At 42.7% G+C, this 13,170-nt stretch overlaps 1 protein-coding gene across 3 annotated transcripts in view; it reads right to left on the reverse strand.

Annotated features, from left to right (window-relative positions):
- The window catches only part of SEC10 (exocyst complex component sec10), a 106,395-nt gene extending 100,668 nt beyond the window's left edge, over nucleotides 1-5,727 (reverse strand). Inside the window, exons 1-4 of one of the 3 annotated variants that reach the window (XM_087397432.1) lie at nucleotides 5,614-5,727; nucleotides 5,353-5,540; nucleotides 4,990-5,238; nucleotides 4,828-4,902 (exon numbers count right to left, since the gene is read on the reverse strand). In XM_087397432.1, coding sequence (XP_087253558.1) covers nucleotides 4,828-4,902; nucleotides 4,990-5,238; nucleotides 5,353-5,448 — 420 coding nt within the window. In that variant the 5' untranslated portion in view covers nucleotides 5,449-5,540; nucleotides 5,614-5,727. Of the gene's footprint in view, nucleotides 1-4,827; nucleotides 4,903-4,989; nucleotides 5,239-5,352; nucleotides 5,584-5,613 lie in introns of those variants that run through there. The other 2 variants (XM_087397433.1, XM_087397431.1) reach the window with 2 other exon arrangements.
- Between the last annotated feature and the right edge of the window lie 7,443 nt (nucleotides 5,728-13,170).

Here is a 13,170-nt window from a genome sequence, read left to right on the forward strand (position 1 = left end):
AACTAGAAGATCGTGACGGTTGGATTGCTCGAGTTTGAAGGCGGGAACGTGACTGAAGGTGGTGGTGCCAGGAGGTGCTACCAAAGATGAACCTGTGTACCAGGATGGTGTGTGGAAGCAGAACCAAACTTTGTGGAACAGGAGCCACTAGATGAAAAGATTTCGACATCAAAGTGTTCTAGGGGACTACGACCAGGGAGTTACTAGAGCATCGTCATCGACATGTTGGCATTGGGCCGAGATGTGTCGGTGAGAGGGTGTGTTGGAAAGGTCACCTCCCCATCTGTAAGCCCCCAAATGAGGAGAGCATGGGGGAGGTAGACCAAGGCCAAAAGGGGCTGCCACATGGGCAGCACATGAGCTGCCATGTGGGCAGCACAGCAGCCTGGCAGAGGCACTTCAAGGCCTGTTTGTACGGGCTGGAACAGGCCCCTAACAGAGGCGCACAGGAGGCGAGACAGAGGCTGCATGTGGCGCAGCAAAGGCGCACACGTATGGGCAAAACAGGGTGCCGGAAAGGGGCGCAGCAGATGCGGATGTACCAGCAGGAGGGTCGGCCATCTTGGAGGGGCTGGTTGGGCTGGTTGGAGCCAGCCAACCAAGCCTTATATAGGCAGACAGAAGGGGCTGGGACCCTGCCTTGAAAGGAGGGCTAAAGCCGGGCCAAAGGCCCTGGAAAAGAGAGCCCCAAAAGGGGCATTTTGTGGCAAACAAGTCGGCCAAGGAGGGGCTGACTGAGTCAGCTATTTTGCCCCTCCCTTGGTCGGTTTTTGCAGCAGGCCTTGGGCCTATAAAGGGAGAGGCTTTGGGCCTCATTCATCATCCAACCATTCAGCAAGAGCAGGAGCAGACAGGAGCAGACAGGAGCAGCCAGAAGCCACTCCCTTGGGCCTCACACTGGGGGTGAAGGAGAGTGAAAGGTGTGCTGCAGACTGAGTTCCCTAGAGGCTGGACCTTGGCTGTCTTCTAGGGCAGCAAGGTGTTGTGATCTGGATGGAAAGTCTACTTAAGCTCGAGGTGGAGCATGCTGGCTCGAGTCTAGAGATAGCTGGCAGATGGGAGGAGGACCTTGTGGTAAGATCAGAGGACCACACTATTGGTGGAACTCTGGATCTATCTGTTTTGTATTGTGTCCATAGCTTTGGACGGAAATATAAGAGTTTGGTGTCTTCTATATCTGGCTGGAATATTGTCTTTAATGCACGTAAGTTAAGAAGTTTGTGATTCCACACCCCACACCACACTGTGTGAGCTCCTGGGCAACTCTATCAGTCTTCCGCTGTGCGTACCCTCTGTTGGGTCATTTCTAACACAGTTACACCAACCTGAGGCTCTAATGGTCGATCTTGACTGTAAAGTCAGCTCCAAGAAGATAATGCTTTGAAATGGTTAATGCATGAATGACCAATGCATCTCTTTTTCATACACACCCATGAATCTTTCTGCATCACGTAGCCTCTGTCTATCATAAGCTATGACTCGACCATCCTAATGAAGGGCAGCTCCTACATACTCCCCACGTGCATCACAGCCCAGATCGAATTGTTTGTGTAGATCTGGAACAACGAGAATCGGCCCGGCGGTTAACTTTCCTTTGAGAGTGTTGAAAGCTGTCCTTTTCCTTCTCCCCATCTGAAGATTACATATTTCTTGGTCAAACATGTAACGGGGACCAGGGCTGCTATATCAACAAAGTGTCTAATGAAGCGTCTATAATAGGAGCAAAGCTCGAGGAAGCTACGTACTTCGCCATTCCTGTATAGCTCTTATCTTGGCGGGATCCATCCGAATCCCTTCTTTAGAAATATTGTGCCCAGGATAGTGACATCTCATCAAGGAAAAACTCACTCTTATTGCCATTAATGAAAGGCTTGTGATTTCAAAGTTAAATGCTCCTTATGTTCTTCTTTTGTTTTTGAAAAGACCAATATGTCATCAAAGAAAATACCTGTGAAATGCCTGTAGGGTCTGAAAATGCTGTCCATCATGCGATTGAAAGTGACTTGGCATTACAAAGAGCTCGTACACTCAGAATATGGTCTGAAAAGCTGCCTTAGGAACATCCTGAAATGGATCCTTATCTAACAGTGCCCACTTTTCAAATCAATGCGATTAAAGATCGTGGCCCCTTTTAGTTTGTCCAATATATCGTCTATGCAAGGGATTGGAAACCTATTCTTGACCGTCATTTTGTTGAGGAGGTGGTGCTTAAAATGGCATTAGGGCAAGGGAAGAATGGGCGTCAACAACGCCAAAAAGAAAGGCAAGGGACGGAGGGATCTAGAGAGCTCAGCTAAAACTCTATAATCCACTATCTTTTGAACTAAGGGCACAGGTGAACAAAAGGGTGAGGAACTGGGTCTAATGAGTCCTTCATAAAGTAGATCTTGTACCTGTGCCATAATTTCTTCAGTCTGTGCAGCGCTCACGCGATAAGATGGCCCATTCAAAGGCTCACTTCTTGGAATTAGCTCTAGGACATGATCTTCTGGCCGCTCATGACGAAGCTCTACTAGAAGAGAATCTAGGAAACAAACTTTGAAAGAATCAAGAAACTGAAATTTTTCTTTTTCAACAAGATTCACTTCCACTTGAGGTTCACCCTCTCTCTCTTGTACGAAAACAAACTACGAAGAAATAGCTAATTTTATTTGATTTAGCAATAGAAACATTAGATACAACGAAGATTGTCTCGCCTCTTTCTTAAGCCAAAATCTTGCACTCCTTTCTGTGCATGAAACTGAGGGTTCTTGTCTTGACGTCAAGTTATACTTCCTTTCTATGGAACCATGACATACCCAAAATAATATCATGATGTCGGAGGGGTTAGAAACATAGAACTCCTCATGGTCCACATAGTCCTGGATATGAATTCTAAGCTTTCCAATCAATGGAGTGACTTTAACTGGTCTTCCTTCAAACACATGTTCTGCATTTAGAGCTGGTCCCAACTATTTCAGTCTTGATTCCTAGCCTCAAAGCTAGGTCTTCTAACATCAAATTGTCTGTAGCGCCTGGATCGAATAAGATCATAGCATTCCGGTCTCTTACTCCAACAAAGGCAAAGTTCTCAAGCTTCTTAATCAATCACTCTTCCCAACATATCAGGGACTCCTCCCGCCAAAGGCTTTGATGGTGCTTTTGGCACTTTATGCTTGAACCTAGAGGCTTTAAGGGGCACTGGGCAACCAAATGCACTTCTTTTCCACAATAGAAACACTTTCCCTCCTTTCAGAAGGCCTCTAGTGGCTCTTGTGAAAACTTCAACTTTCCTATATAGGGCTTTAATGGACCCCTTGGCTTCTGAAATTGGAGCTGCCTTTGTCCCTGGACTGTCGGAGTCGTGTTCCTTCTTTTGAGGCAGCCATTGTCCGTAGCAAATCTTTCTTCGTTTCTTCAACCACTACGGCTCGGTGCATCAGATCTCATACCTTTGTCTTACGTTCAATGCTCACTTGGGTACGAATACTTGGACACAGACAAGCCCTGTTTTGACTTTTCTGAAATTTCCTTGAAGGGAGTAATCTGGTTGCATACTCCAGGTCAACTTTCCTGTCTACTGTATTCATTCTTTGAGTTGCACTCTATAGATCTCTTAAATTTAGCGCCCGTGCTGCCCTTGCAGATTCATGCTTTCTTGCTGGAGCTTCAAGATGACCGTTATCAATTTTATAAGTCTCTGCTTACCTTTCTATTATTCCTTCAGTCTAAAGGTTAGACATCATTTCTAAAACTTATATGGTGAAATTCCCCATTTGTTTCTCTGTTGTTCCCAAAGCTCCTGTAAGTTTTGAGGATATCTGGTGGCTATTCCTAAGCTGACAGTATAAGTCATAGGAAATGAGGACATATCTCTTACCTTCGGAAACTACTTTCTGTTGGGATCCATCGTCCATGCCACCTTCCATTCTCTGCTTCTGATTCGAAGCAACCAACGCTGACTGCTGTATTTTAAACAGGCCAACTCTCATGAGTTCTCATGGGATTGACTTTGCTTTTCAATTCCTTTCAAAAGCTCTCAACCATCTGCTACTGTTTCAGCTAGAGATACAAGAACTCAGGCCATCATCATTCAATTGGAAGTGAAATATGTCATCAAAAATTGTCATGTGAGAAGTCTCATAAATGTTAAATTGCATAGGGTGCTGCCAAATCAGGCGGTTCAAATAATGTAAAGCTCCAGCCCAGACTAAGCAGGCTACAGTGGCAAGGGTGTTGTCAAACAGCTAAACAATCTAAAGCATGGAACTTGTGCATGGTAGCAGTTGGAATCCCCATTTTGGGGCAACTCGAAAGGAATAAAAGAGTCTACCCAACTACTGCAAGTCGAGAAGTCTCAAGACTGGGCAAAAGGTAGCCATTTGAAATACAGCTTCAACCCGATGAGAATTCCACCACCATTATCTGACTTCTGATGACGTGAAAATGTTTTCCTTCTAAACATGAGACTGTTCAGGACATCTGATCAGCCACTCCTGATTGAAAGGTTCATCCCCGCCTACCAGTCTTTACTGGGGTTTCCCTGTGGTGCCTATTGTTGTTTTTCTTCATCATCTTCCTGTACAGGTACCATATACACAGACTATTTTACCTTCAGATGATCTCTGTCTTCAAGAAAATTCCACTTGGCAAAACAGCTTGCCTCGTAGTGGGCTCGATCTTTACACAACTGGTGCCTATGTCTGTTCTTTACACAACTGGTGCCTATGTCTTTTTACATGTGTGCTTTTAAGAGGTTTAAACACGTCGAAGGCGGGGAAGGGATTGTTTTCAATAGATGGAACATATCTATAGCGCGCTGCTTTGAAAACTTCGTAGCCTACTCACCTCAGCCAACGTTTTGCGGTGATTGGAGTCATGCAGTGCCACCTCCTTCTTCAACTTCTCCAACCGTGCGTCAACCTAGTCACGCAAGTTTACACTGTCAGGACAAAGTGTCCAAGAAGAGATCCATGGTGGAAGATTGGTATACAATGTTCTCTAATTCACCTGATAGCTAAGATCTTCAAGCTCTTTGCGAGCATCTTTGAAAAGCGGGAGCAACCTTTCCGCCTCAGCAAACGTAGGCCCTGCATTTCTAGCAAGGCCTTTGGCGTCGGACGATCCTCGCACAAATCCATTGGGGACCGCGTCTCGACCATTCTGGCTGCCGTCCAGCGAATCCGAGTCCTCCTCTTGGAGCGAGGGGAACACGTCACTAACAAGTTTCTTGAAGAAATCATCGAAGGAAAATGATCCCTGTTGCGAGGAGCAGCAGTGCTGGAAATCAGATCTAAACACCTCGTAAATGTGCGCACTTGAACAGGCAGAGAGACAAAAACACACACAGACACAGAGATAGAGAAGGAGAACCTTGAAGTCTTCGATATCCAGCAGAGCAACGGAGCTAACGGATGAAGCCCTGGAAGAAGGCTTGGCAGGCTTGGTGCCAAGCTTACCGAATTGCATCTCTACGATCTCACGGATCACCTCCACGCAGCTTCAGCTTCCAACAGTTTCCGCAACAAAGGGTACCTACAGGAACACAAGGCCGTGTTCACCTGCATTTCATCGTTACTTCCGTCACACTTTAAATGCTTCGCCTCCTAACAAGCCGTTCCCACGGAATTCTACCATAGCATATTATGCCATACAATGCTTGAAAATGCTGGTGCTCAACGGACTGCTTTGACATGCTCTGGCCGTGCTTGCCGCGGTCCACCAATCCCTGCTTCTTGACGTTCTGATTTGGCAGAGTTTAACCTTATTAGCCAAAGCACCTGACCTCTAGGGCTAACCTGCCCCTACAACTAGATCACACACACACCCCCCCAGTAACGTTCCTTTGTGTGGCGTCTCTTCACCCGTTCTATTCACCTAGTCACGTCAGTGGGGTTTTCCTTACCCAATTGTCCTCTTTGACCCATCATGTAAGCACCCTAACAATACACAGCAAGCTCTTTCAAAAGGCCACTACTTGCTCACCCATGCACATTCATAAGGCTTATAACTATTTAGAATGACCATTGCTTTACATTTGGTGAGTCATTCACATTGTAAGGTCCCCTATCTTAGGGCAAGAAGTGAATAATAATTAGAACTGTTTAGAATGAGCATTGCTTTACATTTGGTGAGTCATTCACATTGTAAGGTGGGGGCCCTATCTTAGGGCAAGAAGTGAATAACCACCTCAATTCAAGGAATGATGTCATGCTAAAACATGAATGATGTCCTTATTTTGGTAGGTCTTATCATTGAGTTTAAGTCTCATATGACACAAAAAGAGTTTTTTTTTTTTGCGGTAAAGATCATTGTATTAAAGTAAAAAAGGTAAGAAAAAATATATACAACAGTCGTCCTCCAGAAGATGAGGCAGGAACCTTCAGTTCCAGATCTTTCCTACAAGGTTACATGCATCATTCTTTTCCCAAAAACCTGCATTGCTTTTCTTGTGTCCTCTATGATGGCTACAGTCACCAGTCTCCCCAAGTGCGGTCTGTGGAATGCTAGATTGTTCCTCTGCCTCCACACATGAGTTAACACGTGTCCTCTGATCACCTGCCAGACCTCACACATGGGGTCAGTCATCCTGCATCTGTCTCCTAGCAGTGCCATTTTCCAGTTCATTCTGAAGTTAATGTGAGCTCTTGCTAGGCTTAGTCCAGTCTGTTTCCACACATCCCTGATAAAGAATCAGTCCCATAATAGATGCATATGAGTCTCCTTGGCATCCCTGTAGAACGTCTAGACAAGTCGGACTTACATTTGGATTCCATTTGGCGATTCTTGACCTCATCGGCATTTTGCCTACCAAAAGTTCATTTTGTATGATGGTGTGGCCTTCCACACCCTATTAAGCCATGCAACCCATATAGGCAATTTGTCATTTGGGGTATGGAACCTCCACTGTCTATTGGCTGATAGGGGGGCCTCAAGAGAGGGGTTCTCCTTAAAGTCCCTTAAGCATACTCTAGAGAATGGTTTCTCTTGTCTCCAAACAAACCCTTTGAACCCGAGTTCCTTTTGAAAATATTGACTAATGGGCCAATCTCCTTTGATCTTGCTCAACAGAAGTGTGATTACCTCACCTTCTCTTACCATTAGCCCATATCTCTATACAATGGTCTCAGTATCTAACCACTTTAGCCCACCAAGATCCCAAATTTGGATAAAGGTCTGAATCCCTTTCTTGAACATCCAAGCAGCAAGCCGAGGGAAACTCTTAAGGAGGGTTGGGCCTGTAACTGATGACCAATCAGTCAACCAAATTGATCTCCAAAGGTATGCATCACCATGAAGCGACCTTAGTCCCCCCCACTAACAGCCCTTCAATTTACCCTTCCATATTTGCACTAACCTGGCAAGTAGCTCGGACTGGGGAATCTTAATAGCAAACTCTGATAGCATCACATCTTGCCAAGGGTAGTCAATCTTTTTTGGAGCATTTATGCAGATGAAGAATCTTGAGATTGTTGCCCATGGTTGACTGCTACTACGAAGCTGTAATAGCCACATACTGCACACCACGTCATTCATAGTGGTCAGCCCTAGGCCACCATTCTCCTTTGGGGCTGTCATTAGCTCCCACTTCATTGAGTACCACCTCTCCTCCCATATGAAGTTTGCAACAAGTCTGTCAACTGTCCTTAACTTTGCTTTGGAAAAAGGAATAACTGAAAGCACATAGACTAGCATATGCTTTGCAATAGTGACCCGAGCAACAAGAGAAAGGGTTTTCCCAGCACATCTATCAAACTTGTCCTTTATTTTTCTGATTGCCCAGTCAATTTTGTCTTTTAGGGAGACTCCTATCCCGATTGGGCACCCAAGATATCTCAATACTTGTCCTTTCGAAATCCAATTAAATTCAAAATTAGCTGTCCATGGGGGTTCCTCATCCCAACCAAGCCAAAGAGCTTGCGTCTTGTTCTTATTGACTTTAGAGTCTAATAGTGTGGCAAAAACGTCCATACTTTCCAAAAAAGGCTTCTACTATTGAGTTGCTTGTCGATCTACACTAGTAGAGGCTCAGTGACTATGGCAAACTGTGATGGGGCTAATGGACAGCCTTGCTTTATCGACCTTTTCAATTCAAACCGCTAATAATGGTAGCCATTTACTGACACCGTAGCCAAACGGACCGTATTGAGCATGGACAATGGCCTCCATTGCCCAGGAGATAACCTATGGTGAGACGTCGGAATCAGTTTTATAACACCCATGTTTAGTTCTATGGGCATCATGCCCTTAATCCTGCACCAATTTGTGAGCTTAACCAGCTGTGTTTGCATGTGTCCCAGTAGACTTGGAAGAACTCTTCGGGAATCTCATCAGGGCCAAGGGCTTTCTCCTTGGCCATTTGCATGACCTTGAATTTAATCTCTCCTTAGCAACTTCAAAGTCCTACACCTTGCAAGGCATGTTAGCCATGAAGGACCTTGTTCTGATTTTGCAATCAATTGGCTTGTTGGGTCTTGAGCCCAAAACCTTTGCCAAATGATTAGCAAAAACTCTTGCAATATCCTCATCTCTGTATCTAAGGGACAAGCATTGGCTAACTTTGTGCCAGCAACCATAGATGCAACCACAGGGCATGTGAGTGTGTGTATGCACGTACATGGGTGTGGGTGTGGCTATAGCTATGGCTATGGGTGTGGGTGTTGTTGTGCATGTGCACCTATGTATGTATGTGCATGTGCATGTGTGTGTGCGTGCGTGTGTGCATGCGTGTACGTGCGCGTGTGCGCATGCATGTGCGCACACATATTTGTGTGCATGGGCATGTGAAGGTGTGTATGTGTGTGTGTGCACGCGCACATACTCATGTGCATGTGTACTAATTTTTGACAAATTCCTACTAGAGTTCTTTAGGGTTAACAAGGCAAGTAAGTCAAGTTAAATAGAAACTAGTATGACAGAGTTCACTTCATCAAATCAACAAATCTATTATTCAAAAATAAAAAAGGTTCATGCATAAGTTAAAATTATAGATAGGTGATATAAGTGAACAAGTGATTAAGAAGATTAGACTTGGCTATAATCAAACATCTAAGCAATTTTAGTAAGTGCATTATAAGATTTTGACTAGACTTTGAATTATATAAAACAAAAATGCAAAGGTTAAGGATTTATTAAATTTTCAACAAAAAAAAGTTTTCCTTTTTTTTTCGGGGAGGAGGGGGGATGGGGGGGGGGCTTTCAAAGTATAATTTAAACTAAAACCAAGTCCAAGCGTCGAAATTGTGCATACTACTATCCTTCTACATATGCACAAGGTCTATTGTTATGAATGGATGCTTCTTCTCAAGGCCATTGCCAAGTTCATGTATAGGATTTCCCCTTTGAGATCACTAGTACTCATGAGCATTACTTCTAAGGCAAGGTTGATCTCTTGAGTAAACTCGCTTCTCCTTTTCACAATCCGTCCACTTTTCTCTCTCTCTCTCTCTCTCTCTCTCTCTCTCTCTCTCACAAATCTCTCCCCTCTACTATCTCCCCCTAACACCCCTCAACCCCTCCATCTCTCTATCTCTCTCTCCCCCCCTCCCCCTCTATTATCACCACAAGACACCCTCTCTCAAAACGCATGCTCACATACAATCATTAGAATACACAATTGAACTGAAAATGAAAAAAAGTTAATGTAAAAGAGAGAGACAATTTGAAGGAAAGCAAGTTTGACCGGCAGGATCCAAGTTCATGTCTCGAGCCATGTACACGTGTTGAACTTTCACCTTAAATCCTTTTTTTGTATTATAAAACCCAACAATGCGACCCTTCCAATGCTTCTCTTTCTTTGCTCTATCCTTTCTGAAAACCTTGAATGAACCTATTGCAGATGGTTGCACCCTATTTAGAGAAAATTTAAAGTAGCTCATATAAATATTACAAAAAAATGTTCTAGTAACTTGTAGAAGGAAACACAATGTATAAATTGGAAGGAAGTAAAAACATTAAAATGTAAGTGAAGGTGAATGAGGAACAATGAAACTCTATCAATGGAGCTCAATGTTTATGTAGTCTATGAAAAAAAGTTCCATCCCTTTATCCCTCAAAATTTAATGAAACCTTGACTCAATACTTGAACATCAGAGAATGACTCTCTCACTTTTCTAGCCCTTGCAATTAGAATGATGTAAAGGACTCAAGTAAACGATCATTTGTACTATTTCCAATCAAAGAGGTTGGCACATTTGATATGCAAGACCCTCATAGTGATGGACTCTACAACACAAGAAAGCTCAAATAAGCATCAACAATGCACAGGTTTTACCTCTTCTATGTAGCACAAGTTCAACTCAAGTAGAATGATGGACTCTACAACACAAGAAAGCTCAAATAGGTATTAGCAATGCACAACAACTAGACTCCAATGGACTTGCCACAACAACACACCTTGCAATAAAAACCTTGCTAAAACGCATGGCAAGGATGAGACTACAAAGCTCTTGGGCAAACACAAAGCTCTTTAGTTTAAACACAAAAAGCACACCTCGATGCTTGGAACACAACATCAACAAAATTTTGGGAAGGATGGCAGAATCTTGGTAACATCTACAAAATCTTCTTTAAGGAAGACAGAACCTTGCCAACATCTCCTATAGACCTCCTCCAGAACGATATACCATGTCATAGCCATGTGGAGAACAGGATGACCTTTGGTCAATAACAAGGTCAAAATCACCATACATAGCAGGCTTCGCCAAGTTTTTGGCACGTGCTAGCCACATTAGCCTTATTTGCCACATCATCAATTCTGCCACATCACAAAGCCATGTTAGCTTAGCCATATCATTAACCCATGTCACTAAGCCGTGTCATATTACCATGTCATCTTCCCTATCCTATTGCCATGTGGCACAGTGCCAATTAGGCGAAATTGCCCCTTGTTAGGCACAATGTGCACTCTCCATGTGCACACAACTACCATGTCAGCATAGTGCTCCACAGGAATGCCTCTTTACAAGCACACACTAAATGTGCACCTGATTGTCACATCACCTTTTTACCCCCTCGTCTTGATCAAGTCATCTCTCTTGATCCATGAGGAATTTAAGGGTGGTCCAAAAAGGTAGATCGACTAGGTTTTTAAGCTCTATGTGATTATTGCTAACTCACATGCAAGTTTTGACATTGGTATTTGATATTTTTTGAGCCTCTACTCTAAAACCACTTCTTTTGTACATTAAAGCCTCTCCATCAATGTATCCAACCCAATACATTAAAAAAGACTAGGAAAAGATAATATTTCTTACTTTTCATTGCTATGATGGTTGGTGTAGCGTAGATTAGGATAGCTTAGGTAATCTCAGAGGAGACTAAAAACCAATTAGTCCATTGCTTGAACTGACCCGACGAGTTCCTATTGTAGTCAATCCCTTCGTTCACATGCAGTTTTACACTTATCACATATCCTTAAGCCTGACCATCCACAATTTACTGAGTAGAGTTTAGAGTTTTCAAAGGTATTGGCATTGTATTAGTGGGCATATTGCATTGTACTCATTTTGCACTTCACATGCCTTCATTATAAAGCATTACCCAGCTATTATCTTAGCATTTATGCACATGTTTAGGACCTATCAAGACTTGTAATAATAGATTGGGTATATTGCATTTTCCATCTTCACTAGAGTGGATTTCTATCTTCACTCTGGTAGTTCAAAGATTGTAGTTGATACACGCAATATTTTCACAAGTAGTTTGAGTACATTTTTTGCATCATGTCTACATTTAGCAATCTCAGTACAGAGTCATCTACTCAGCTAGACAACTCCAATTACAATACATGGAAGTATTGAATAGAGATCATACTTGTATTTAAAACCCTAGTTGATTCATGAGAGGGCATGTGAATAGTTGATTAAATTTATCAAGACCAAAGATGAGCTTCACTTGTTTGCAAAATGAATCAATTACCATAATTCTACTAATTGGAAACCTTGAATATTAAACATCTATTCAAAACTGTTCAATAACTTATGTTTAATGTACACCATTGGTAATAGAGTGTCAAGTTGATTCTGCATAAAGCAACAATTATCCACCTTAGCATGCAACCCCCTTAATAGATTGATCAGGAACCACATTTTTTTAAGCATAAGAAGTAGGTTGAAAATTGAATGACTCTTACATAACTACGAAATGGAGTCAAGTGACTAAGTGATTTGTACTATTTTTTACAACAATCTCTCAAAAGAGGTCGCCACATTTGATATGCAAGACTCACCTATTTCTCTCTATTTACGCCTTTATGCAATGCAACATTAATGCGAACACTAGCGATATGCTCTACAATGGAAGAAAGCACACATGGACATCCGTGACTCTTATAGAATTGTGTTTTCGATATTCTTGCTATGGAAACTATCTTATTTTAGTGAAGTGTAACTATGGCAAAGTATTCCATAGGAGCGCACCAGATGCGACAAGGGTCCTAGTGGATGCTTTGCCATCCGACGGGGGTCCTAATGGATGCTTTGTGGGGTTTAGTTTGGGATGCCTAACTACCTGTGTTTTGCCAGGCTAGATGGTTAGTATTGTGGGTGATTCCGTGCTAATACTAATATCTTTAGTGTTATTGGTGTTATTGCAATTGGTTGCAAGGTGTGTATTTTGATGTCTCTATATCAAGCGTACAATTGTGTTGGATTAGTTGGTGTAATGATTCATCAATTGATTGTAACAACTAACACAACTGGTGCGGCTTGAGTACAAATGATGAGTTGGATAATGAGGAAGGAGAGATGGTGAAGGTGATTTGGATTGATTAAAGTATAGAATGGTTGCCAAAGGCCATGGGCCATATTGTAATAAGTAATGTATATTAAGCCGTGGGCTAATTTATTGTCTTAATTATAGATGAGGTCATATTAAGCCTTGTGATATTTTGAGCTTGTGGAGCTATGTTGAGAAATCCCTCTAATTGTTTAACAAGGGATGCTCTTGGATGTACTATTATTGGCTCTTTGCTTTTTGGAATTACAAATATAAGGGAGGCATCCATGTTAAAAAATGAAATAGGTAGTTGATTCATTATTTGCTCTGATCTATACGCCGGTCCACCTACTACAAATCTATGGCATACCCAAAAGGCTTTGGAATGTTTTTGTTCTATTTGACAATGATGTTGGATGACCTACTCCCAAAAACAGACCTGAAGAAGAGGGAAGAAAATAGCTACAAGGAGGA

The sequence above is a fragment of the Dipteris shenzhenensis genome, chromosome 26, assembly GCF_047967505.1.
Source record: "Dipteris shenzhenensis isolate YYH24624 ecotype China chromosome 26, Dip_SZ_1.0, whole genome shotgun sequence".
NCBI classification, from domain to species: Eukaryota; Viridiplantae; Streptophyta; class Polypodiopsida; order Gleicheniales; family Dipteridaceae; genus Dipteris; species Dipteris shenzhenensis.